General features: G+C 44.8%; 2 protein-coding genes across 3 annotated transcripts; both read right to left on the reverse strand.

The window, feature by feature from the left end:
* Nucleotides 1-229: 229 nt before the first annotated feature.
* MPEG1 (macrophage expressed 1) lies at nucleotides 230-4,699 on the reverse strand. Its single transcript, XM_016119011.2, has one exon. The coding sequence runs from the start codon at nucleotides 4,580-4,582 to the stop codon at nucleotides 2,408-2,410; it is 2,175 nt and encodes a 724-aa protein (XP_015974497.2). The 5' UTR covers nucleotides 4,583-4,699; the 3' UTR covers nucleotides 230-2,407.
* Nucleotides 4,700-14,345: 9,646 nt separating this feature from the next.
* Nucleotides 14,346-25,053, reverse strand: LOC107497334 (olfactory receptor 5A1-like). Of its 2 annotated transcripts, none has more exons than XM_036220540.1 (3): nucleotides 24,437-25,053; nucleotides 20,126-20,231; nucleotides 14,346-17,479 (listed from the first exon to the last, which is right to left on the reverse strand). In XM_036220540.1, exons 1-3 carry the CDS (start codon nucleotides 24,463-24,465, stop codon nucleotides 16,478-16,480), a joined length of 1,137 nt encoding a protein of 378 aa, XP_036076433.1. In that variant the 5' UTR covers nucleotides 24,466-25,053; the 3' UTR covers nucleotides 14,346-16,477. The 2 variants fall into 2 exon arrangements, with proteins under 2 accessions (XP_036076433.1, XP_015974500.2); XM_016119014.2 differs by lacking the exon at nucleotides 24,437-25,053 and adding an exon at nucleotides 21,638-21,909.
* Nucleotides 25,054-25,233: the final 180 nt, after the last annotated feature.

Below are 25,233 nucleotides of genomic sequence, written 5' to 3' on the forward strand. Positions count from 1 at the left end.
CTCCCTCTCTCTTTTTTTCACATCTTTTCCACCCACACGTTTGACCAAGCGACCTGGTTTGACTTCTTGTTCTTCTAAAGAAAACAGACCACGTGGCAAGGGAAATAACTAGATGAATCTGTGGCATAAAAGACCTTTGCAACCCCGTGAGTGTTCGCTTCTTAAAGTCCCTTCACCTGACCACACTAGGGTGTATTTCCAACAGTTTCCAAGCTGCTGTTTTTAAAAAAAAAAAAAAAAAAAAAAAAAAGTTTTAGTATTGACCATCCTGAGAACATGAAAATAAAGTTCTGATATTCCAAAGTCACCTTCGTTCCCCAAGTGTGTCTCTATTTCTGAGTGTCCACAGAGTGTGGTTTTCCTTGGAAGTGGGGGAGCCTTTCCACAGACCCCCTGCTCCCCCCCCCCCCCCGCCCCAGTCCTGGAAGCAGAGCCTGGGAACTGTCCTCTCCGGTTTCTACCTGGTGATAAAGGACTTAATCAATCAATGCGCAATGCAAGCTCCCACGTTCTGATTTCGGACCAGGTGTTCCTTAAGTACGCAGTGTAAGGCATAGTTATGCGTGATTTTGTCAGTCGAAATACAAGTTCGTGAAAAACGTTTCCATTTCCCTGGGTAGTTGACCCGTTAAAAGCCTTGGGAGCCCACGGCTCTCCTTGGTCTGACTCCGTCATCTTCAAAGAATTCATGGGAAAGTCGGTATTTGCAGAAAAGTGGTTAGTGTGGCTGAAACTTGCCCACGAAACACCCAGAGGTTTCAGAGAACATTTTAATGCTTGCAGTGGAGGGGTTCGCCGAAGGGGCTGCGGACACTGGTGTGCCCGCCTGGGCCGGAGCCGGGCTCCCATCCTGTGACTCCCTCCCCTCCTCTGTGTCCCAGTGGGAGGTGAAGGAGGAGTCTCCTCGCCCTCTTCCCACAGGCCGGGATACTTCCGGCAGCTCCTCCCTGAAGAAGGACCTAGTGTCAACCTAAGCTCTTGACTGACAATATTAACGAGAGGACAAATTATCCTTCACAGAAGATCACTCACTAATGACACTTGATTTGGCAAAGAAATACATAACTTAAAAAATGTGGTGGAGGAACATGAATACATTCACCCTGAGAATTACAATTGGGTGAGGGTGGTATTAGAACCGGGCGAAGCCTCCAGGTGTCAGGTGACAATCATGTGTCCTGTTAGGTGCCCCAGGCAAATCGACTTGGAACTGAAAGAAGTATGTCATTTAAAAATATAGATTTGATCATGTCGGCCCCCTTTCTGTTGGAAAAAAAATAAAGGTAGGGCACGTAACTGAAGTCTACTCTGTTCTGGTTTTAGGGAGAATGAAAAACTTAGGTGTGAGCTTCTCTGACTTCTTGCTTTTTTTCCTTGTCTCCCACCCTCAGGAAAATTCAGACTTCATGTCGGAATGGGGCGTGTGTGCGTGTGTGTGTGTGTGTGTGTGTGTGTGTGTGTGAGTCAGGAAGGACAAGGGCCACTCATGGAGGACGAAAGGGTTGTGCTTTGGCAGCGCAGACCAGAAAGCTGTCAGGGTTAATCCATCCAGATCTACGCTCCTTTCTTTGCCTCGTTTGGCTAAGAGGAAGAAGCCAGGTAGCTGGCTGTGGGTAAGAGCTCCAATTTCCTCTGAACGCCGGAATCTTCTCCAGTTTTTATCCTCACTTCACTTACTCCTTTTCTACAACCTACCCCTTCTCCCTTGACATCCTAATAGAAGTTTACAAGTGGAAATATTTTTCTGAGGACTTTATGACTCTAGTCCAAAGTCCAAGAGTGGTCTGATCTAAGAAAATCTTAAATTGGGGGAAGTTGGAAAACATGGGCTTGGTATAAGCGACAGTTTTCTGTTCAGACGATGCTGAGGTGACCGAGAGGAGGTGACCCAGCCCATCAACACAGAGCCCTCAAAGCTGACAAGCTGGGTCAGGCAGGACTTTCTGCCTTCTGGGGGCTCTGTCAGCCTCCAGGAGTAGGACATACTTTTAACAAACAAAGTAGGAGGATAACACTTGAAAGTGGATTCTGAAAGCTCGTGAATTGGAAACTGACCTCTGATTAAATAAATGCCTCATTTCCAAATTCAACTGTCAACTTTCTCCTCTGCTTTTATGTGTATGCATTCAGGTGAAGATAATTACTGGTGCACAAAGAAAAAAAGACACTGCCTTCACGTTTTAGTCCCCGAGATGACTTTGCTTAGAAAGTCACAACGGCTCCCCAAACCCAGCCCCAAACTTGTCCGTGTAGCTCTATGAACTTCCTGACCCAGAGACCCAAAGAAGTCACGAAGTGATACCTGTTGCACCTGCCACTTCAGTAGTTAAGAAGGCAGAAACGGAGAGAGAAGGAAGGAAAGATGCTTGAAGCTCTGCGGGGAAGTGAAACGGCTTCTGGGAGGGGTTCAGGCCGGACTCTGCTCCTGCTCGGCGGGCAGGGCAGGCTGGGCGGCCTCGGCGGGCTCTCCTGTGTCCGCGGCGCCAGAAACCAAACCTCGTCTCTCGTCCTCGATCACCTGGTATCCCCTCTTCTTGTACTTTCGGGTGCCGTAGATGACCAGGGCAATGGCAACTGCCAGGACAGTGGTGGCCGCCACGGTGACCCCGGCAGCCGCTCCTCCCGACAGGCCGGCCCCGTCCTCGTGGAGGACCTTCATGGCCCTGCGCAGTTCCTGCGGCTCGCCGAGCTTCCACTGGTTGGTCTGGGGGTTTTTTATCCAGGAGCTCGAAGTCTCAGTGTTAGTCACCATGACAGTGTTGGTGGCAGCCTGACTCATGAGAGGCGGCCGGGTATAAGGAGGGAGCCTGGCAGGGGGCAGAGACCCTCCTGTAAAAAGCCCGGACTTGACGCAGTAGGACACTTGGCAGCCGTCGCTGATGAGGGCGAGGTGTTGGCTGAAGCCCCCAGGACACTTTTTCGGAGCAGGTGCCCCTGAGTCTCTGGATATGGCAGAATCCACCAGCGGGTTCCCCACGGCACAGCTAAAGAACCCACCGAAGGGGACCGAAAACCGAAATCCCAGCTCGTAGTCCTGAGAGACACATACCTTGAGGGTTTCAAAGAGTCTCAGTGGAATGTAGCCAGCGGGGCACGACTGTGCGTTCGTCAAAGGGTTAATGCTCTTAGAGCTGAAGAGCCCCCCGAAAAGGAGTCCCGAGGCGTTTGGGACGGTGCCATTGGCCACGCACCAGAAAGCCCTGAATTCCGCCTTTGCCACTCGGAACACGTCTTCGCACACCGTCTTGCAGAAGACGAGGAGGGTGCACTTCCGCCGACACTCCAGGCTGTTGTAGCCCTCCTCCAGGACCTGAGACAGCAGGCGGGTGGAGCTGTAGCCCGAGGGGCAGGAGAAGCCACCAGTGAGAGGATTCTTCTGCTCCAAGTTTTGGCAGACTTGGACGGCCTCATTCCCCGAGAGCTGGGTACATTCTTGATAAACCCCACCAAAGGAGACGTTGGTCATCTTCCCCATGCAAGAGCCATCATCAGAGTTGGCCTGAAAATTGAAGTTGGGCGAGTTATGGTCTGTGCATCCGGGGTAGGTGTTGAACGCATAGTAGCGTCTGACAGCGTTTTCCACCGTCTTAGACAACTTCTTCACCAAGGGCCCTGGCAGGTCGGGCAGCATGTCAGGGTTGACGAAGAAATGCAGAGGCAGGCCGGAGCGATCCACGGCCACCAGGTGGTTGGCAATGCCCTGCTGCCAGGCCTGGAGGGTGATGCCTGGATAGAAGGGAAGTCCACCGATGCTTTGCACCCTGGAGTGGGTTCGGTTGGAGAGGTAGCTCTTGGTGAAGGCGTTCTGTGAGGTGTAGTTCTCCTCGAACTTTAAGTTCACAATGTCAAGAAAGACAAGTCCGGCCGAGGCGGTCACTGTGCTCCGGCTGCTCTCGCTGTCCTGCAGGAAGGAGGATCTGATGTGGTCCTCCTGAATGAGGACAGCCCCCGCATCCACACTGGTGATGACGTGGGTGCCATAGTTGAGGACCAGGAGTTCTGCCAAGTAGGTGGCCATCCGGGTCTGGTTGTTCTCCAGACGGTCGGAGATGTCTACGAGCAACTTCTTAAACTCCTGGTTTAGGTCTGAAGTGGGGTTGATTTTGACCCTGTAGATCAGGTTTCTTACCTGCACCTGAGTGGTCACAGCTTGGTCCTTCACTTGAAGGGTCTTCATCCTCTGGAAGCCAGGAGAGAACTTGCCGTTGACTTTGGAAAAAAGAGAGAGCTCCGCGTTGATAGAGTAGGAGGTGACACTCTGGTAGTCCACCCAGGATTCCAGGATCTCCGAGTTCATCTCCAGGTTGCTCTCTTTCTGGGCGATGGTGAAGATCTCATCGGGGATGATATACTGCCCGTCCTCTGTGGTCCTACAGTTGGTGTAAGTCAAGTCCATCACCCGGCCCATGTCCACATTCCGCAGATTATCCCAGCCCCCTCCAGGCAAGACTTCCAGGACAGGTAGCTTTAGGTCTTTCTTGCATTTTTGAAACCCAGCCTCATCTCTCTCTCCCAGAGGCTGTTCTGTTTTAGCCCAGGCTGCCACTGCCCAGAAGAGGACGGCACCGCCGAGGCTGTTCATGGTGCAGACAGCCCCAGCCGCTGGCTGGTTCCACGCAGCGGCCAGGGAGCTTGGTGCAGACTGAACCAATGTGAAAGAAAGTAGTTGCTGAAACACACACAAAATTCAATAGTTCTCCTAAATCTACTGGTTCCTCTTTAGGTAAATCTCATTGCGAAATGGGGAAGTAAGAGTCGGTTGAAATACTAAGGTCTACCAGCACTTTGAAAAAATTATTTTGTGCCAGATGTGCAAATGCAGCCCTACATCCTTAACGCCCAACGACCCTACGAGTCCCCCGCCTCTCCGCGGCCCCGGTCAGTTTCGCTACAGCAGTAGTGGGCACAAAAGTACAACCACACGCCACCTGCTTCCCCGCACGCGCTTTCGGCTTTGAAAGAAAGCTTTGGTGTTGCTTTGGTCATGCTGTCGATGTCTCGAATCTTCCCTCACAGCTTTCCCGGAACTCCGATACCTGTTTCCTCACACTGCAGATGCAGCAGTGAGCGGAGATGCCCTGCTTCACCACACCTAGGCTAGAGGTAGGTCGAGGCCACGTCATGGGTTTCCCGTGCACCTGAGGGTGAAGGTTGCTCACATGGAAGGAAGGAGTGACAATCTTAGACACGGGTTCCTGTGGAGTTTCCTCGTTATAAGCCCTGATAGTCCGGCTGTGGGGATGGCGTTATCTGGGGCAGAGTGGAAGGGACCTGGAGAGGATACGCTGGGTACCTCCGCCTGCGTTGTCCTCAGCGTCGGGGTGAGGCCAGGGGCCCCACGTTGTGGTGTTGCTTTCTTTCCAAAAGAGATGTACAAGCGAAGAGAAGATCCACACTGTAACCTAGATTTTGACCTACCAAAACCAGGCTGTGGACAAAGACTATGTATATATATATATATACACACATTCCATACACCGTGTGTGTGTGCATGTGCGTGCGCGCGCATGTGTGCATGTGCGTGGCTGGCAATAATTTGGTACCCGATGTTATACCCTTAATTCTTCATTCCGTCATTCATTTAAGTGCATGTAATCAGCATAGGTGCATAAAGAAGAATACGGCTCTTTATTGCTCAATTTTTGTTTAAAGCATCGATTCATCTGTTACATCATTAGAACACAATTTCGTGAATTTTCATTAGTGTTCTTATGCTAGGGCATTAGACCCTGTAATTTAGCATAGAGCTTCCAGGCCCCGTTGATCTAATATCAGGATTGACCGAAGCTCTGTCAGGTCTTTGGGACACTCGGGTGCATCTCAGTACCTTTAGGGGTAGCCAGGGAATCCAGGTGACTTAACAAAGCTCCCCGTTGCACCCTCATGGCGCCTCCAATCATACCATAAACCAGATGCGGTGCCGAGATTGGAAAAGTCGTGCTTCGATTCCCAAGTATCACTACACTATCACCTGTACCCATCCTGGAAAAACGGTTTCAAGGAATTGAATTACCCTAGATTGCCACAGATGCAACTTGCAGCGTTTTCTGAAATAACGGAGCCAGTTGCCTAGCTTCCCAGGCTGAGCTTCACTAGTTACTATTAAAATAATAATTATACTGTGTTCCATAAACTCAGACATACCCATTTTCTGGGTCTTTTCATGTTTTGGTTGCCATGCTTTGGGAATTCACTTACACTCGAGAAGGATTAATTCATGAACCAGTATCCAGCTCGTCCTTGGCCGGAGAGGCAAGCCTCTGAACGAGATGTCCTAGCTAATTTACAAATCGGTTAGTTATGAATGTGTAGCTCAGTAGCATAATCCGAGAATTAGAAAAACTAGAGTCAAATGCCTTTTAGTACTTCCAGTAAGTCTTTGAAATATTCACACACTTTTCTTGAAACCGTTTCTGGGCTAGTTCATTAGAATCAGAAAACTCTCTCACTTAGACTGTTCTGAAGACATGCTAACGATTTCTCACCCATTGTTTTCTTCTTTAATAAACCCTGTTGAGAACTCACTCTTCCGCAATGAGAAAATTAGCAAGGCAAATATCGCTCATCCTGTACTGAGGCGTCCCCGGGTCTGGAAACACCCAGCTGCTGTCGTTTTGTCGGACAGCCTTCCTTTTCATTTTTTTGTCACAGCAAACAATTTAAAATAGTTACACGAGCTAACAAGAATAAAAGGACATTGCATCCCTCTGACAAAGTGTTTTATTTACAGTCACCATAGTTATGTGTTCGATTTTAATAACATGAGAAATTCTTATGCCATAATGTTGAGTGAAAAAAGCATGATATATACTCAACATGATCTCAGCCGTGTACAGATATACATGTGACTGGAGGCATATACAACAACCCATTGACAGTAATTATTATCTGGTTGGTAGGTTTTATGAATTATTTAAATATTTTCCTCTTACTTTTCCATATTTTTTTTTGAGCTTTCAATCATGAACGTGTCTTTACTCAATTGACAAATTTTTACTGAGAATCAGCTAAGTACCAAATATAGGGGTGAGTACTGGGTAATCGTCCCTTTAGCACTCAGGAAAATAACCGGCACTAAATATAACTCAAAAAAGCGAATTATTTCTGGAATTTTCATATACCCGAAATGATCCGAAGCCTGTGACTCTTTGATTGCTGTGCTCAAGGAAGTTCTCTTTTCAGTTCCCAAGGAAACAGTGAAGGAGACGTGTGAACGATGGGGGCTTTGGCCCACCTTAAAGCTGCCCCCACCGTTCACTCTGCTCACCAGTGATTTTCTCAACGTTTTCTTGTATTGAAATGACATTTGCGATCGCACACTCTCAGATGACACATTCCTGGGCCCGGGTCTGAAAACTGAACTCTGGTCTCTAGAAGAAAAACACAACTTTTTCACAAGAGGTATTTATTCATTTGTGTTGCAGAACTGTAGTTTCACTTCCTCCAAAAAGAGGCAAGAGGGAAGTCCCACGTCTGCTTTCTTTCTCAGTTTGAGCACGGGCCGCCTCGTGGCACCATCTCATGCAGGGCTAAGCCGTGATTCAGGCCTCAGATTCATTTCTCTGCGGGCTTGGGTCTGGTCCAGGTGGTCCCCACTTCTGCATTTCACCTGCGGTCTGAAACGGGCTTGGGGCAAGGATGTACAGCTGGGTGTGCTTAATTCTTTAGCAGGAGTCTAGGAAACCAGTCTGAAAACGGACCAATAATCAAATCACTAAATAGATCAGAGAACTGTGCCTTTTATTTACCCCGGATAAACTTGGTTCTAGAAAATTTAGGAGGTATCAGTTAACAGAGTGACAGACAGAAGATTTGCCTTCAATTGGTGAACACACAATGAGATATAGAGATGAGGTATTACAAAATTGTACACTTGAAACCTACATTATTTTATTAACCAATGTCGCCCCATAAGTTTCATTTGAAAAATCATAACAACAACAGCAGCAACAAAAACAAAGTGACAACATTTTCTTTTCCGAACTGTTGATTCTTGACCTGATCTTTTCCGAGTTGCTTTGTCAGCTTTTTCCCTTCAAAGGCTATTCTTCCCATCAGGGTTGTTTGTGGCCACAAAAATAAGAACACAGGGATTTCTTGACTCCTTTTAATTTTGTGTGTAAAAACAGAAGGTCCATGTGAAATTCTGCGTGGGAATTAAAAGCCAGCCTTACGCCATTTTATTTCTTCTTCTAGTAACACCTTTTCTCCCCAATTTTCCTAATTCTTTTTCTCTTCATCAACTATTCCCTTTCTGCTCCTTTTTTTTTTTCTCTTTGTCATTTCCATATTTAGGTTAGAAAGATACCAGTCTGTGATTTAAGGTGATGATGCATCCACTGCACTAGAGAAGAAAGAAATCCTATTGTGGCCGCGAATTAGCCTCGAGGCCTCCCTCCCCCTTCCACCTCACAGCAGACATCACTCCTCAGTCACGAGCTTCCTTTCCACCCGGCTCTGAGGCTATGTCGGTGTCGTTCTCAACACGGTCCTCCGAGACGTTCTAATGGAAGTCTAGTTCATCCATCCATTACGTAAACACTTATTAATCCTCTGTTATATGTCAGACCCCCAGAGTAAGCGCCATTTTTGGAGTCACCAGTGTCCGATTTAATGCTCTTTTAAGAGTCTGGTTGACCGAGCCGGCCCTTGGAGCCGCCTGTCCCTCTCCGTCTACCCTCCAAGGCGAGTTCCACAGAGACGAAGTGGTGCGGACCAACCCGTTTCCGCTCCCCGTGGGCCTTCAGGTTTCCCGCTGACGTTGGCCTAGAACGAAGAGGGCCTCTGGTCGTCTCTCGTTCAGCTCATCTCAGCTCGGCACAGAGCCTTGGCACAGGACAGGACTGGAAGCACAGTGGGTTTTCTCCTCTGTCCTCACTTCTCAGTCCCCACGTCTTTCCTGTCCTGTAACTTCCTCTTTGGGGATGATTTGAGCAAAAGAAGTAACTGGCATGGGACCTCTCTGGGTTAACTGCTAGCAGAGTTCATATTTCTATATGTATTTCATTATTGGGTAACACAAAACCTATCTAACGCTCGATCTTTCCCTCTTGTACCATAGGATCTTGGATGGACTTTAAACAGAGACAAAGTAAAAATTACCACCATTTTTCTTTCTACCTGAAATAGCCATGAATAGGTTAAGGTAAAAAACAAGTGAGTGAGGTGAGGTGGTTCTTTAAAATTGCATGGAATTGGGAATTTGGGGTCTTCCATTGAAATATTCCTATTGTCTCGTGTGTGTGTGTGTGTGTGTGTGTGTGTGTGTGTGTGTGTGTGTGTCAGAGAGAGAGAGAGTGTGTGTTTTAAATAAGAAATTAAGAGCATTGACTGGGGAGTAGGTCTTTCAGTTTACAGAATTTGTTCTACTTTATATAGCCACTCAAAATATCTCAGCTACTAGACTGACAAACACAGATGTGAAATAGAGTTTTCAGAACGGAAATTTAGGCAACACCCTGGCTCCATCCATATGTGACTCTGGACAAATTCTGGAGTCTCCCTAAGCCTTCATCTTCTCAATGGTGAACCACAAACAACAGCATCTACCTCTATGTTATAGACGAAGTTGTTAAGCAGATCGACTACAATCACCCATGTAAACCTCTCTATGACCCAGGTAGAAGATCAAGGTATATCAGCTTTCAGCTTTGCTGAGCTTGTCGCTGCAGTCCTCAGGTTGACTCTGGGTCAATCCTTACAGGGTGGGAATGAGGGGAAAGGCATGTTAGAGCATCTCAGGAGCTCAGTTTTTCCCTGGTCACCTATTTGACAGCATGGGAAGCCATAGGGACTCAGTGGGACCACCCGAGTATTTTTTTACTAATATCCTAAACAAAGACACGCATCTCTTTAAAGAACTGATAGTAACTGCGTCTGGATTAATAACTCAGGTTAATTAGAACTGATTAGTTGCTTCATCAAAGATTCATCCTAGGAGTCTTTTAGAATGGGGTTGAAAACTTTTCCTGTAAATTGCCAGCTAGTAAATATTTTAGGCTTTGCAACCAAATGGTGTCCATAGTCACTACTCAAATCTGCCACTGTAGTACAAAAGTAGATGCCATGTAAATGCATGGGCATGGCTGTGTTCCAATAAATCTTAATTTATAAAAACAGGTGAGGGCTGGATTTTTGTTGTTTACTGACCCCCAATTTAGAATCATAGAAATATAGAATCCCATGATTGGAAAGGACCCGCGCCCAGGCTGAGACTTGAGTCTTTCTCCTATACGGTTTTGCAAATGGGTCACTCAAACTCTGCTTGTGTGCCTCCAGGGAAGGGTGGCTCCCCACCTCCTGTCCATGATCAGTTCTGATTCTTAGAAGACTTTTGCTTCAACGAAGCCCAAACCGTCTGTTTGATCCTCTTGTGGCTGAGATTGTACTTCTGTGCTGTGGCCATCATGACAGTGAAGTTATAGATCAGATACGAGCAAGAGAAGGTGGGCGGCTTAGATGCCCACCCACCTGGAAGTCCTGTCAGGGCGTAACTATGTCTATCCCATTTATTGACTAGTCAGAATGCATGGGGACCACAGTGTGAGGGGCCTAGAGGCCTTTTGCTAGGCCAATTATTTTATTGATAGATCACGGGGAACTTCAAGGGTTTTCAGGGCAGGGATAAGCGTGGATAGGGCATCTGATGGGCTTGAAGATGCACGTGTTAACCTACAAGAAGACAATATTTAAGTATTTTCGCAACCCGGTCACTGAACACCAGTCTTGCCTAGAAGAACATCTGGCCCCTATTAGATAGTCAATACATGAAAGATTAAATGAATAAATGAATGAATGCAAGAAACATGCAGTCTTAGAACTCTATTAATGAGAGTCCAGAACAGTCAATGGCAGAGGAGAGACCCATAAGGTCCCAAGGTGATAGAAAAAAACAGGACGAGACAATCCATTTAGGAGGGACATCTAGTTTATATTTGAAGCTGACAAGAATCCACCTCCCAGAAATTATGTTACGTCAGCAACTGAGGCCTGTCAATATTGGGGCTAGACCGACCCAAAAGGATGAATATTGTTTGATTCCATGGATAAGAGGCATCTGGAATAAGCAAGTTCCTAGAGACAGAAGCAGAATGGCGTTTACTGGAGGGGGAGACAGGAATGGGGAGTTGCGGGTCGTCCCCCCATCCCCTCACCTCCAAGACGGCTCGGCTTCCCACCCGGGAGAGATCTGGGCTCCGGCAGAGTCTCCTCTTGCCCCAGGCTCAACGAGAGGATGGTGTTACTCGATATAAGTTTCAGATAAACAACAAATAATTTTTAGTATAAGTATGTCCCATGCAATATTTGGGGCACACTTATTGTAAGAAAAAATTGTCATTGGTTATCTAAAATCCAAATTTAACTGAGCATTCTATAATGTGTCGGAGACCCTAAAAAAGTACTGACCCTGAAGAGACTTTGGCTCCTTCCTCATTTTTGAGCTCAGATAAAGCCCTGGGCCACTGGATGTGGGACGCGGCTCCTCCAGGCGTTGGTCAGAGGAGCTGGGACTTCATTCCACACACTAGTGGCATCGCTGCATTAGAGACGACAGATACGAGGGATCCAGCAGGCCGTTTGCTCTTCCTTTCTCACCACAAAGGGCTGCTCTGAGGACCAGTGGTTTCCTGGGAAGTATCCGAAGACATTTGCAGGACTAAGCAATGGTCTGTGTCCTTCCTTAAGCTGTGATGGGCTCAGGAGTCCTCCTTAGATTTGCTTTGTCTCTTTCCCTGCCTTATTGCTCCCTCCCCCTAACACTTGCTGCCCTGGGAGTATATCTCCCAATGAAACATTAATTGATAAGGAGCACTAATTAATATGATAATGTCCTGCTCCGTGCCTGCCCTTGCACTCATTACTGTATATTTTAATGGACTTCTCATTTGACTTCTCTAATAAACTGTAAGGTCCTTCTGGGAAGAGGGTTCCTCTTTGTAGTTCAACATGGTATTGCTAGAGTCTAGTGCAGTATCTGACCCACAGCAGATGCCCAATCAATACTTATTACTATTGAATAAAGCAGACAAAGCTGATAACATTTCTCAAACATTTCCATGGAAAATTAGGCCAAGACTGGTTGGGAATGAATAATCAAACTGAATCAACATTATTATAGGATTTTTGTTTCAATTTACTTCAATATTTTTGAGCACTGACTCTGGTTCTAGATTATGCTATTTGTATTTCTTACTCTAAAATAATTTAGTTTTCTGTTCTGTAATTGCATCCTGAGTGAATTAGGGATGGTGTGAACCCAGTGTCCTGCATAATAAATTATAAGAGCCCAGAGGGAGAGCTTTTATATGCTGAGAGTTTTTGCCTTATTCCTGTCTGATCTGGTAGTTAAGCCGCTGGTTCTGCATGACTGACCCATATCCATTCCATATCCACCTTGGTCCCCATTCTTGCCAAGTACCTGTAGCTAGAGAGGCCACCTTAAAGGTACCCAGTCTCACTCCTCTCCCTGACCCTAATCCTCTTCCCGATCCTACACTCTGAGGCTGAGAAGGAATAACTATCAGAACTGACCTGCCTTGTCTCTTTCCTGCAAATTTCTTCCTGATCCAGTCAGAATTGGATTCTGACAACATTCCCGTCATGCTGACAGTCAGGAGAAGGACTAAGGAAAGTAGGGGTACAATAGGCAAGAGAAACAGGTCAGCATAATGAAAAAAAAAAGAAGAGAGGAGGGATTTATCTAAAAATTCTAGTTATTAGAGAGCCAAATCTGAGCTTTGCTGATAAGGACCGGGGCCCTGGTTCTGGGGTTTCTCAGGTCTCGCGTAGGCCTTTCTGATCCTCTTTCTTCCTCATCTTCTCTTAAAGCTAGGTTTTAATTTCTATTTTTGGAAATGAGGGCAGTGCGGGATAGTAAAAGCGTAGGGCTAGAATTCCAGAGACTCAATGCTGTTCCTCATTCTACGACTAATCTGAGGGTGACCTTTAACAAGCCACTTCCCCTCTCTAAGTTTTGGTTTCTCCTTCTGTAAAATAAGAAACTTTGTTGAGCTCCTTTCCAGCATCTGCATGATGCATGGTCCACGAGTCCCCAATCCGATTACAACCCGCTGGAACTGAAACCTATGGCTGAGACTTTTTACTCAAAACTTTTAAGAACATTCTGTCCACACAGATCAAGGCATGCACGTTTTCCCATTTGTTGTTCCTACTGGTGAGTTGTTCCCTTGTGCGGTTTGTAATTTTTGACTCTCAAGCTCCGTTTGCACTGAGGTTTGCCCCGTGGAGGCCGTTTGCGCTGGTTCGGGTGGCTGTCCCTCCGAGCTGGTTTTAAATTCGTCTCTGCTGAGGCCTCATGCTCCTACTGGACTGGTGTTTATGTCAATTTCTTGGTTCGGCGTCATTGTGAGTTCAAACCTCACCACTGTGTAAACAAAGGACTAGGATTCCGACCCAACTTGGAAGATGGCAAGCATCTTAGCCATTTTCCACGGGCAAGTCGGTGGGTTGTTTCTCATCTGCAGATGGTGGCTGGGACAGCCCCTTTGACTCCCAGGACAATCCCAGCCCATCTTGAGCGTTGCACTCAAGACCAGTGGCCTGGATCACCCCCAAGTACACTGCGATGAGGTTTATGCCTGGGTCAAAAAGTTCCTCAGCCCTGCGGCTTCGCCTCCCACGCACCACCCTGATTTTGAGTTTGCTCTTCCTGGCTGGCACTCGAGAGCTCCCTTTCTTGGTTTTGAGCTTGAATCTTTGTGTTTAGAGAAACACGTCCATGTGCGTCTAAGAAGCGTCTTTCGTGTGTCAGCTCAACCTGCCACATCCTCTGTCGTTATAATTATTTTGTACGCTTAACTTTTTCATAGGTGCGATGGGTGGCCACACGGATATCGAAGCATCAGGACTCTGGGGAACAAAGTTTCCTGCCATCACACCCGTGCTTCCAATGAAAGAATGCCTTCGTGGAAGTCTGACGACCTCCTTCCAGGGGTAAGAAATTTCCATCCGGGGAGCGCGCCCGTTTCCAGGGTGATCTGCCTTTCCCTCTCCCCGCACCCCAGGAAAAGACGAGAACTGCTGTTGTCACTGTCACCAGGTGACCAGAACGGAACTTTTCCTGAGAGAAGGGAGAGGGAGGAGAGCGGCAGCTGGTCAGTCAGACGGAGCGAGGAGCAGTTCTTCCTTCTGCAGTGTGTGTATACGTGTGTGAGAGTGTGTTTGCATGTGTGCTAATGTGTATATTAGCATATGTGTGTATGTGTGAACATGTGTGTATGTTTGTGTGTGAATTGTGTGAGTTCATGTGTATGTGTGTGTGTGAGTGTGTGTGTGCGTGTGTGCACACGTGTGGAGAAAAGGGCATGGCCGAGACACAAGGAGTCACGAGGCCTTGGTTTGAATCCTGGCCTTGTCACTCTTGCGAATGACTTCTTTTGGCTGAACTTTCACTTCCTCATTCACAAAATTGGAGGATTTTATTAAATTTGTAGATCATAACCCTAATTTTTAGCAGTGGGACCTTTATTTTCAAATGCAAGCTTACACAGAAACTAACACATAAAACATGTAAAAGGGGGTCGCCTCAAGTCACCTCTTGGCCGAGGCCTGCACCCAGCCTGGTCCTCGAACATTTCCTCCAGCCGACAGAGACCTTGTAATTCTGAGGAGAGGAAGCAGTTTCCCTAGCCATAAAATTCTTGAGGCAGAGCTGAAGGAGCACGACTTCCCTGAAAACAGGAAATCAGTGTTGCGAAACTGTGAAGAAAAGGTTTTCAGACCATCCTGCGTTCTGCCTCACAGGGCCTTTCACCTTCTTTTGGATAGTTTGTTGGCAGGCAACGACCAGCTGTTGTGTGGTAAATGGAAAGATTGCCCAGCTGGAGAGGAGGGCTTTCATTAACCAGCTGTGAGTCATTAGCAAATTATTTCGCCGCTCAGAGCTCCAGTTCCTCGTTTGTAAAAAGAGGGGAGCGGAATAGACTAGTCACAGGGGGTCACCGATAGCTCTGAAAGCTCTCCAAGATATAGTCAAATGTGGATGTGCTCACAAAAATCACTGTGCAAATACTGCGTGTCACGTAGCACTTGCTTTGTCACGAGATGACGGTCTAATGGGTTTGAGTAAATAGGTGCCCGAGCACGCTACTGGCAGGAGCATCCACCAGTAGGCACGTTAGAGATTTGGCAATTTAAAGTAAATTTAGAAAATTAAAAATTGACATATCCTGTAAGCGGCAAGTCATCTTCTCAGTTTCTACCATAAACATTGCATACTAGCATGAAGAGGTATACACAAACATGCACGTTGCAAATGGTAATAAACTAGAAAAAACTGGAAACTACCTAAATGTCCATCAATGGAGAAAAAGGCACATAGATTTTATGTCAATTCTATGAAACAATTAAAAAGACCGAGGTCAATTCGAATGTATAGCATGGAAAGAGCTCCAGGAAGTAATGTTGAGTGAAAAAAAAAAAAAAGCAAGGTATAGAATGATCATTCAGGACAATACCATGTATGTAAATACACACAGAGCCACAGAAAGCAGTATTATATATTTTGGATTGGTATATGTGAATATTAATATGCAGAAGAGGTATTATTTTACATAACAACATAAACAGTCATTATCTCTTGGGGAGTGCAGGAATGAATCGAAACTGAGGGTTATAGTCAAAGGAGACATTTTCTTATCTATAGTGTTTTAATTTATTAAACAAAAGAATCTGTGCATATGTTATAGAATTAAAGTACAGTTTTAAAAAAATTGCCGGGCACAATGCCTGGCATATAAGCATCCAATAAGTGTTAATTCCCTTAACATTATTTTATTTGGTATAAAATCTCTAAATCATCTGTCGAGTGAATTTGGATTTATTTATTCATCTATTAAACAAATATTTACAGAGCACACAGTTTGCCCCAGTCATGTCCTATGCTTTGGAGAAACAACAGAGAGCTGCTTAGTCAAAGATGTTAACACCGTGGGGAGAAGACAGATAACAGGAAGAAATTATAAAGTCTCCTAGCTTCCGACAGATGAAACAGAGGCCCGTGTGGGACGGGGACACAGTGCGGTAATGCTTGACCTCATCTGGCAGGGTCAAGGATCGAGGAAGGCTGTACAAAGGACAGGTCAGTCTCGGTCACAGCCCTTGCTGTACCTAAACTGCCAACGAACCAAGTGATCAGAGAGCAAATCAAAGGACAGCACGAACTGAGAAAAGGATTGAGGAAGAATAGTTAAAAGCCAAAGTTGACGTGACTCAGGGATGGCTGACATGACTCAACAGGATTTATAGACGCCACAATTAAAGAAATAGAACTTTAGAGATGTTTGTCCTTTGCTTATGAACCGTCTTATAAAAGAGAATGAAAGACACTTGAAAGTCCACATTCAATTCTGCTGCAAATTCACTACCTTGATTGTCCTATCTCAGAGTGTGGGCTCAGGGAGCCACTTCTGAGATAATGCATATAGCGAATCTTAATCAGGGTTGTTTTTCTTTTTTTTCAAGGGACTATGAGGCACAAAGAGAACATCCATTTCTTCCTCTCCTTGAGTTTTTTCAACGCGTCTTTGATCTCCTTGTTTCTCAGACTGTATATGATGGGGTTCAGCATGGGAATCACAGCTCCGTAGAACATGGACACCACCTTATCTTGGTCCCGTGAGGAGCCAGCAGCAGAATGCAGATAGGAGAAGAGACCAGAGCCATAGAAGAGGATTACTGTGGTCAGGTGAGAGGCACAGGTGTTGAAAGCCTTCGTCCGCCCTTGGGTTGAATGGATCTTCATGATGGCAGCAATGATGTACCCATAGGAAACCAGGACAACAAGAGCTGATGTCCCACCAACTGCACACACAACAAGAAAGTTCACTACCTGGCTGAGGAAGGTACTAGAACAAGACAAGACCAGCAAGGGGGGCAGGTCACAGAAAAAGTGGTTAATGACACGTGGCCCACAGAAATGGAGCCGGAATATGGAGCTGGTTTGGACCAATCCGGTGAGGCATCCTCCAGTGTATGCTGCAATGGCCATCCCCACGCAGGTGGTGGGTGACATGAGGGCTGTGTAGAGCAGAGGGTTAGAGATGGCCGCGTACCGGTCATACGCCATGACTGCCAGGAGCCAGCACTCTGTACCTCCCATCCCAATGAAGAAGAAAAACTGGGCAGCACAGCCCACAAAGGAGATGGTCTTCCGCTCCTTGAAGAAGTCACAGAGCATCTTAGGGGCTACAGAGGACGTGTATGAAATATCAACAAAGGACAAGTTCCCAAGGAAGAAATACATGGGTGAGTGAAGGTGCGACTCCATCCTGATGAGGACAATGAGGCCGAGGTTCCAGGCCAGAGTCATGCAGTAGATCCCCAGGAACAGCACAAACAGGGAAACCTGTAGCTCTTGCTGCTCCGAAAATCCCAAAAGGATGAAATTGGTCATCACGCTGGTATTCCTTCCCACGGCCATATATCTTCTCTCCACCTTCAGAGCCCCAAAGGGAGATGCCTGGGACAATGAAAATCTAAGTAAAGAAGCCATTTCATTCTGTCACGGAACCATGGACTCCCAGAGTCGGAAAAGACACTGGGAGGCAAATGTCCTACCTCTATCTGACACAGAATTTCCCTTTATAGTGTTTATTTGGTATTTCATGGAGGTCTTAATCACCCTTATCTGATGCATTTCTTTACGGAAAATTGACAGGCACCGGAACAGACGGGCGTTTTTGAATTATTTGGATCTTCATCTTCACAGTCAAAGTCACCACTTTACTGAAGGAAGTTATTACTAGTACTTGGAATAAATAGCCCCTTCTTTCAGTTGTTCCAAGCATGGCGGTTGTTTTATTGAGCCATTCAGATTTACACTATTATTTTTTTTTTTTTAAGAAAATAAACATGTCAAAAATTGAAATGCCCAGGGAGACAATTTTGTGTTTCTTATCATCATAGTTTTTCTGACCAGGTTTTATGGGGTCAAGGAGTTCTTCCTCCTTAAAGCAGTGCAGTGAAGCACACAGAGATGCGGAAAACTGGCATCTCCATTAAAGATTAAAGAAAGGGGTGAAGAAAATTCAACAAATGCTAATGTTCAGTTTGCACAAATATTATTGACCGATCAAACACTGTAATCCATGTGTTTATAGAGCTAAATGTGGATGATGTAGAAAGTAATAAAGCATTACTATTAAGTTTGAGGTAGCCCTCCTAATGCATGAGACAGACAGGAAACAGATCGCAGCACAGTGTGACAGGGGCTCTAAGGGAAGTGTTTGTACAGCACCCTGGATCCTAGACACAGCAGGTGGAGGCTTCTGAGAGGAGATGTGTCTGAGGAGGATTCCAGCAACAAGTAAGGAGTTACCGGCATGAAAACCGGCATGTGAGGGGCTTGGGAGGTAGTTGGTTCAGAGGGCTTTACAATAAAGATGGGAAGAGCATCTGCAAAAGCTCAGGAGGGCCCCGTGCTTGAGGAACCTTGAACATGTCGGCGTGGCAGGAGCACAGGGTAAAGAGCGTTAAGAGAAGATAATAGAAGTCTAGTTTTGAGAGGCAGTGGGAGGTAGGCAAAATGTGAAAGATCTTCAGAGGCCAAGATGGCAAGGACATCTGTTTGTTTCACATGTATGTAATTGCACATACTGTGTATGTAATTGTATATATGTGTGAGCATCCGCATACTTAATTTCAACCTTCTCTCCACTTACAGACTTCAGCCCCCCTTAACCCTGCTCTGTTCTTTTGATAGTACCTCTCACCTTCTACCATGACACATAATTGATTGGTTTACTAGTTGTCTGTTTCCCCCCACTAGAATGTAAGCTTAATGAAGACCAGAGCTTTAAGGAATTTTTTCATCTTCTGTTCATTAAAATATCTCAAACACCTAGACCCATGCCTGGAACAAAGTAGATATTCAACGACTATTTGATGAATGAATATCACGTTAGACAGTTTGACCTTTCTCCTACGGAAAAGAGAGATAACGTGAAAGTTCTGTTTTTGTTTGCTTTTTCAATTTTACTTGTTTCTTTGTAAACAGGGAACTAGCTGTCAATGTGTGTTTACTACTATAACAGAGAGCAGTAGAGAAGGTGGATGGCAGCGCGAAGGGACCAAGAAGGAAGCTCAGAAAGTTGCTTCAAAAGCCAGGTAGAAAGCTGTTGGTGATTTGCATTGAGACAGGTCGATTTAGACACAAAGGTTCCCCTGAGATCCGACAGTCCCTGTCAATCTGCGGCACGGAGGGGAAGAGAAACCAGGCGTGGTGGACAGTCGGTGCCCACATGCCCCACCTCTTTCTCACATTGACAATTATCACCAAAGGTACATTTCAGCAAAATACATCTTGATTCTTTTTCCTTTCAACACCAAGAGTCTATGGTATCTAGTCTATGGCATGCTCAGAATGTAATAAAGCTGATTGCCAATTATTTTATATGATTACCACATCAATAACCTGATTATTTTGACCGGAATGATCTGGAGGTAAAGATATAGAGTACATGACATACATTAAAGGTTCATATAATTTATATAAATTATATAAAGAATTATAATTATGTGAATTATGCGATTTATAATTATATGTAAATACCTTATACTTTATATAAATTTGATGTATGTCACATACATTACATCTGTGTATGTGTGTGTGTGTGTATTAGTTTGCATGATCTGAGAAGCACCACTTATTTTTACAGCATTTTCACATCCGTTATCTTATTTATGGTCATCCAAAGCATGGTTTTGATGTCAGACAGAGCCAGTCTCTAACCCTTACATGATTACTCACTAGCTGTGCAGCCGTGGTCAGGCTGACACATCATTTTTAAATCTCTTTTGATTTCTCTCAACTGTAAAACAGAAAAAAAAAAAAAAAACCAGAAAGACCTCGAAGATTGTGAAGATTAAATGAAATGACTTACATCAGGTTTCCAAGAGGAACAAAATATTTTTTATTACTTAGTGAATGATCAATGGTGTCAGGATTTGAACTCGGGTCTCCTCTTCCCTAATCCAAGGTGTGCTCGCCACTGTCCCTGCTGCCTAAACCCAGGTGCATGTGCTTGTCCGTGATAATAATGGCTCTGCTGGCCAAATGTTCCATACGTATGTTATTCGCACTATGCGTAGAAACTCATTGGCTTACCTCATAACACTTGCTACACTGCGTGTTTACTTTTGTTGCCGACTTGTCCTGTCCGTATTCTTGACTGGAGAGCCTGAAAGGGCATTCCAACTTCCGTGCCTGGCACCTAGTAAGATATTAAATAATGTTTGCTGAATGAATGCAGTTTACAACCATTCCAAAGGAGGTCATGACAGCTCAAGTTGTTAGTAAGTGACTAAGCCAAGATTTAAACCCTTGATTCTTCTATTCCAGAGCATGTTCTCTTTCCTAAATGTCATAAAAGAACCTGACCATGGGAGTGGGCAATTCGGGGTGTATGATATGTGTCACTGCAATAGAGGTGATCTTTTCCTCATTCCTACTGACCAAATATGACTGGTTATATCAAACCTGAACACTGAAAATCATTGTAAAGACTTTTCTTCTCTTCAACCTGGGCAGGTCCATTCACATTTTAACAAAGTCAAAGCTACCAAGAAAAAGAGAAATGAACTTCTAATGTGGTAATTCCCAAATGAATGATATATTTGAGGTATAAGGGGTATTTGCTATTCAGATGACTTTGTAGGGTATGATGAAAAAAAAAACCTAGAAAGACTAGCACATAAAAAAAAAAAAAGCGTTTCTTGCTTTTGTCCATTCTTTCCCCTCATCTGTCACAGTGCTAGGCACATTATAGGTGCCCAATGATTACTTGTTGATTGGCTAATATTTATTATATAGACACTGTAAGTTTGCCCTTATCTTAAGACCTAACCTTAAGGCTGGAGTGGCCCTATTTTAAATACCACATAGATATCCAGAAAATTCTGGGTATATACCTTAATGAATAAAACAGTTGACTAGCAGAGGTAGAAATCTGTTAGCCTACTAGTCTTTCTCCATTATAGATTATAAAACCAAAGACAAAAGAAAGCGGATATCTGTACAGTTACTTGGTACAGGAGGTGAAATTAGGACCTGTGTCCCATCCTCCAGGAAAAGTTCTTTCTACTTTCCCTTATTCTAAAACCTGAAGTCTCAATGGCAACTAGAGTGAATCTAAGGAAACTAAGTGATTTTTTTTTTATTGCAGACACACTTACATATGCACACACTCATGAGTCTAGAATAGCATAAAAAGCACTATCTTGAAAGCTAAAAAGAAGAAATGCTGATCCAATTTCTGTTCCTCCTTCCTTTTCGCTGTACGACCTTGGGAAAAATCATTTGTCTTTCTGAATCTTACACTTCTCATCTCCTGTCTCTACAATAAAGAGATTAGCTTAGGTAAGTGTTTTTCAGTCTATGTTCCTTCCTTCTTTCCTTCTTTATTTCCATTTGTAAATAGCAGAACATTTTTAAAAACAAAATATTTTGCAGAATTCCAGAATATCAAGTCAAGTCCAGCTCCTCTGAATAAAGTCGAGTGGTAGGGAGAAAGGATGGCAGCCTCTTGCCTCCTCCACCTTCCCCTCCTTCACTCTCCCATTATGTGATTCTAGAAATCACCACTAACCATTCCTAAGGAAGGACAAAGGGCAGACTCACCTATAACATCTTAAACTCTGAGTTCGCGTCAGTTGGCTAAGACCAGAAGCTTGGACCAGACCCCACCTCTGCTGGCACATGGATCACTGATCTCAGACAAGGAAATAAATAGAATTTGGTGGTAGCTACTTTAAATTGGCCACCAAGAGAAGGACTTTTTGGAGCTTTAAAGGAAGGCCAGTTTTCTCCTAGGTGCTGCTGTGTCCCTCTAGGCTGTGGGGTATGACCTGTCCCAGGGAATGCCCGCCTACTGACGGCTTGGCTTCATGCCTGGGCTCAGGGGTAAAGAGGATGCCAGCTTCAGCTGGGTTGATTTCTATTGGCTCTGCTTTCACCATATTCTTAGTCCTTGACCTGGTTCCAATAAGATATCTCTAGAGGCAGTGAAAGCCAAGAGTGGCTCTTGGCTTTGAAATATGTAACTATTTCATCAATAGCAGTTACCTTTGTAAAGCACTGGGTACTTTACAGAATCTCTGCAATGTAAGAATATCTTTTGGATGACTCCAAGAGTTGGAACTAGGACTAAATGGGGGGGGGGGAGAGCGAGAGAGAGAGAGAGAGAGAGAGAGAGAGAGAGAGAGAGAGAGAGAGAGAGAGAGATTGAGAGAGAGGGAGAGAGAGAAGAAGAAAGAGAGGGGAGTGGAGTGGAGTGGCGTGGAGGGGAGAGAAATTCTAGGAAAATGATGGAACAGTCCAAAGGCAGAGTAGATACCCTGGAAAAGAGTAAATTCTTTATCACTGGAAGTAAATAAGGAAAAGATACTACACTTAACAGTGATGATCTCACTTGTATGTGGAACTTAGAAAAAAAGAAAAAAGAAAGAAAAGAAAAACCAAACTCATAGAAACAGAAGAGAAGAACAGGTTGGTGTTTGACAGAGACAGTGGGGTGAGGTCGGGGAAACGGCTGAAGGAAGTCAGAGGCACAAACATCCAGTTATATGATAAATAAGTTTTGGGGACATAATGGACAGCATGGTGACTGTAGTAAATAAATATTGTATGTTTAAAAGTTGCTAAGAGAGTAGATCTTAAAAGTTCTCATCACAAGAAAAAAATCTGTAACTATGTGAGATGATAGATGTTAACTAAACTTATTGTAGTCATTTCACAATATATACATGTATCAAATGATTATGTGGCACACTTAAAGCTAATACGATGTTATATGTAATTTATTTCTCAATAAAACTGAAAAGAATAAAAAATAGACTATTAGAAAAAGAGAGTCTGAATTAGTTGACCTGATAGATTCCTTAAAACTCTCAGATTCTGCGATTCTGTGAAATAAAGACAAAGGGAAAAGAAAATAGAGCAGGACTACGCTTTTGGTTGTAGGGACAGGGCCTTCGCACGTTTATCTCAGAATATTCAGAAGATATTCTTGAATACATTTTCGGATGAGAGAATGGAATTTTGAAGATGTGTTTGCCAAATATGCAGAAAGATTGTGGCAAAGCTGGAATTCGTACTTAGGACTTCCAGAATCCAAAGTCCATGCTCAAGTCCTCTACACCCCACCGCCACCTATAAGGACATGAAAACAGGTGGCAAGGGCGGAAAAAAAATCACTTGATAGACTTCATTTGCCAGAAGATCTATGTGTGGGGAGTTTAAAAGAAAATAATCCTTGCTGTTCGACTAGGGCTAGATTTCCCTCATGTTTGTGTTCTGTTGATGACATACCAAATATCCGACTTGAAGAGATTTGAAGTCTATTTGTGTGTCTCGGGAAAGATATGCAAGGAATAGAAGGCAGTGGGCCTTGTGCAAGACCACAGGACATTGCAGCTTCTTTCAAGGACTTGCGAAAGATGGCGGCCGCACCCTGTTTTTGTTGGCCGCTCTTCAGCTTGCATCCAGATGAGAAAAATCTGTAGTTTCCCTTCTCTGCTCCTAACCCCCACCCACTTCTCTTCTACCAGGGACACAGTCTCCTCCTGTGAAGCTAAAATATTACACCCTCCCCAAATTCCCAGGCCTGGGCCTTATGCCTACATGCTTAAAACTCGATATTCATCATAGTCAGTGCAGTCCTTTATCTGCAATTAATCTTTACTAGACTAAAAAATAATAATAAAAACAAAACAAACCTCTTGAGTCTTACTTCTTGTTACAGAGTGGCGGGTGTAAGGCTAGGAGGCTGGAAGACTGTGGTGATTTATTTTTTTAATTCCTCCCTCTCTCCTTCCCTCCCTTCTTCCCTCCCTTCTTGTCAAGGCAAAATTTCAGAAAGTGCACTCTTCTTCTTTTACAGTTACAGAATATAAACATCATCGGTGGAGTCAACAAGGTCTCTCAACACCTCCACCTGAGCTCTTTTCAACAGATGGTTTTAACCCAGTTGTTCATGATCTTCCAGCATCTTCGAATTGCTCTTTTTGCCTTCAGACTCTCTCCAGTTCAACATTCTTCCTTAACAAGCAGGTAGACCGCCCTAAAACACAGATCCAATCATGCCCATCCTTGTTTAAGAATATTTGTTCATTTGTTGCTGCTCACTAATAGCCCAATGACATTTGAATTCCTTATCTTGAGCCTCCAAGCCTTCGTCATCCAGCGATGCTTGATGAACATGGCATAGAAATCTAAGGGGGGAAAAATTAACAAAAAGCCATTGGATGTGGCAAGAAGGAAGAAACGTATGATCTTCCCAGCACAGTTTCGATAGCCCACGAATCCCAGATGGGGTATCCGGAGCGGGGCTCAAGGGGGATTTGAGTATAGCCAGGTGGCAAAGAGAGTGAGTTAACAGTTTATCGATGAAAGAAGGAGGAGGAAGAGTCGGTACAGCACCTGGCAATGTCACATGGAAGAACTCTCATTATCAGGGAACCTGGAGCAGGTTTGGAGACTGGAGGACAGGCCCCAGAGATGGACGCTCTGAGGCAGAGGTCTCAGTCGTGGCTGCTCCCATCACGAACAGTCATGGGCAGAACCCAAAGTTAAGCTGGTTCCTCCAGTCACAAAGGAAGTCTACGTGAGAACACAGACACAAGCAGTTGTAAGAAAAGCAAAGAACTCAGAACCAGGAAGGGAGGGGTTCAATACAAGAGGGAGTGGCGCCAAGGACAAAGTTATATTTTTGCTTAAAGCTGATCTTGTCTGCCTTTGCAAATAGTCGTTTCTAGCTCACAGACAGTGACATGAAAGTTATATATTTTTCTGGATCCAGGGTAAATGGAGACAGTGTTCTCTGCAATTTATTTTCAGTCTTAGAATAGATCTATAAACCAGCATGACAAAACCTAGATAATAGTTGCCCAATCACATATGTCAGACAGATGTGGGCCTCCACACACAGTGTCTATTGTTTATTCTTTAAAGAGACACCGATGCTTCAGTCCTGTTTGAAGTGATGGGAAGGGCAGAGCCTCTTTGGGGAAGCCTTGTTGCTGTGGCATCCCCTGCTGAGAGAGCCTACCCAAAGCCTTTCCTACAGAAGCCTTTCTGAGACCAGGAACACTGACAAGCATGGAGCCATTGGGACTCATGCATCCAATTAACTGTCCTACATTGCAACACGGAGTTGTCCCTTAAAATAGACCTGAAAATGGTCCAGAGTTGATATGACTTGAGAAATGTACAACCAC

The sequence above is a fragment of the Rousettus aegyptiacus genome, unplaced genomic scaffold, assembly GCF_014176215.1.
Source record: "Rousettus aegyptiacus isolate mRouAeg1 unplaced genomic scaffold, mRouAeg1.p scaffold_m13_p_5, whole genome shotgun sequence".
Classification (NCBI taxonomy): domain Eukaryota; kingdom Metazoa; phylum Chordata; class Mammalia; order Chiroptera; family Pteropodidae; genus Rousettus; species Rousettus aegyptiacus.

Bases quoted from the DNA above. Each gene is read 5' to 3' on its own strand.
- LOC107497334 (XM_016119014.2), bottom strand. From the start codon at position 21,717: ATGTGCCAGCAGAGGTGGGGTCTGGTCCAAGCTTCTGGTCTTAGCCAA. The intron at 20,232-21,637 runs GTGAGTCTGCCC...ATATCTTACTAG, and splicing joins CAGAGTTTAAGATGTTATAG to GTGCCAGGCACGGAAGTTGG. The intron at 17,480-20,125 runs GTAAGCCAATGA...TCATTGTCCCAG, and splicing joins AGTGTAGCAAGTGTTATGAG to GCATCTCCCTTTGGGGCTCT.
- MPEG1 (XM_016119011.2), bottom strand. From the start codon at position 4,582: ATGAACAGCCTCGGCGGTGCCGTCCTCTTCTGGGCAGTGGCAGCCTGG.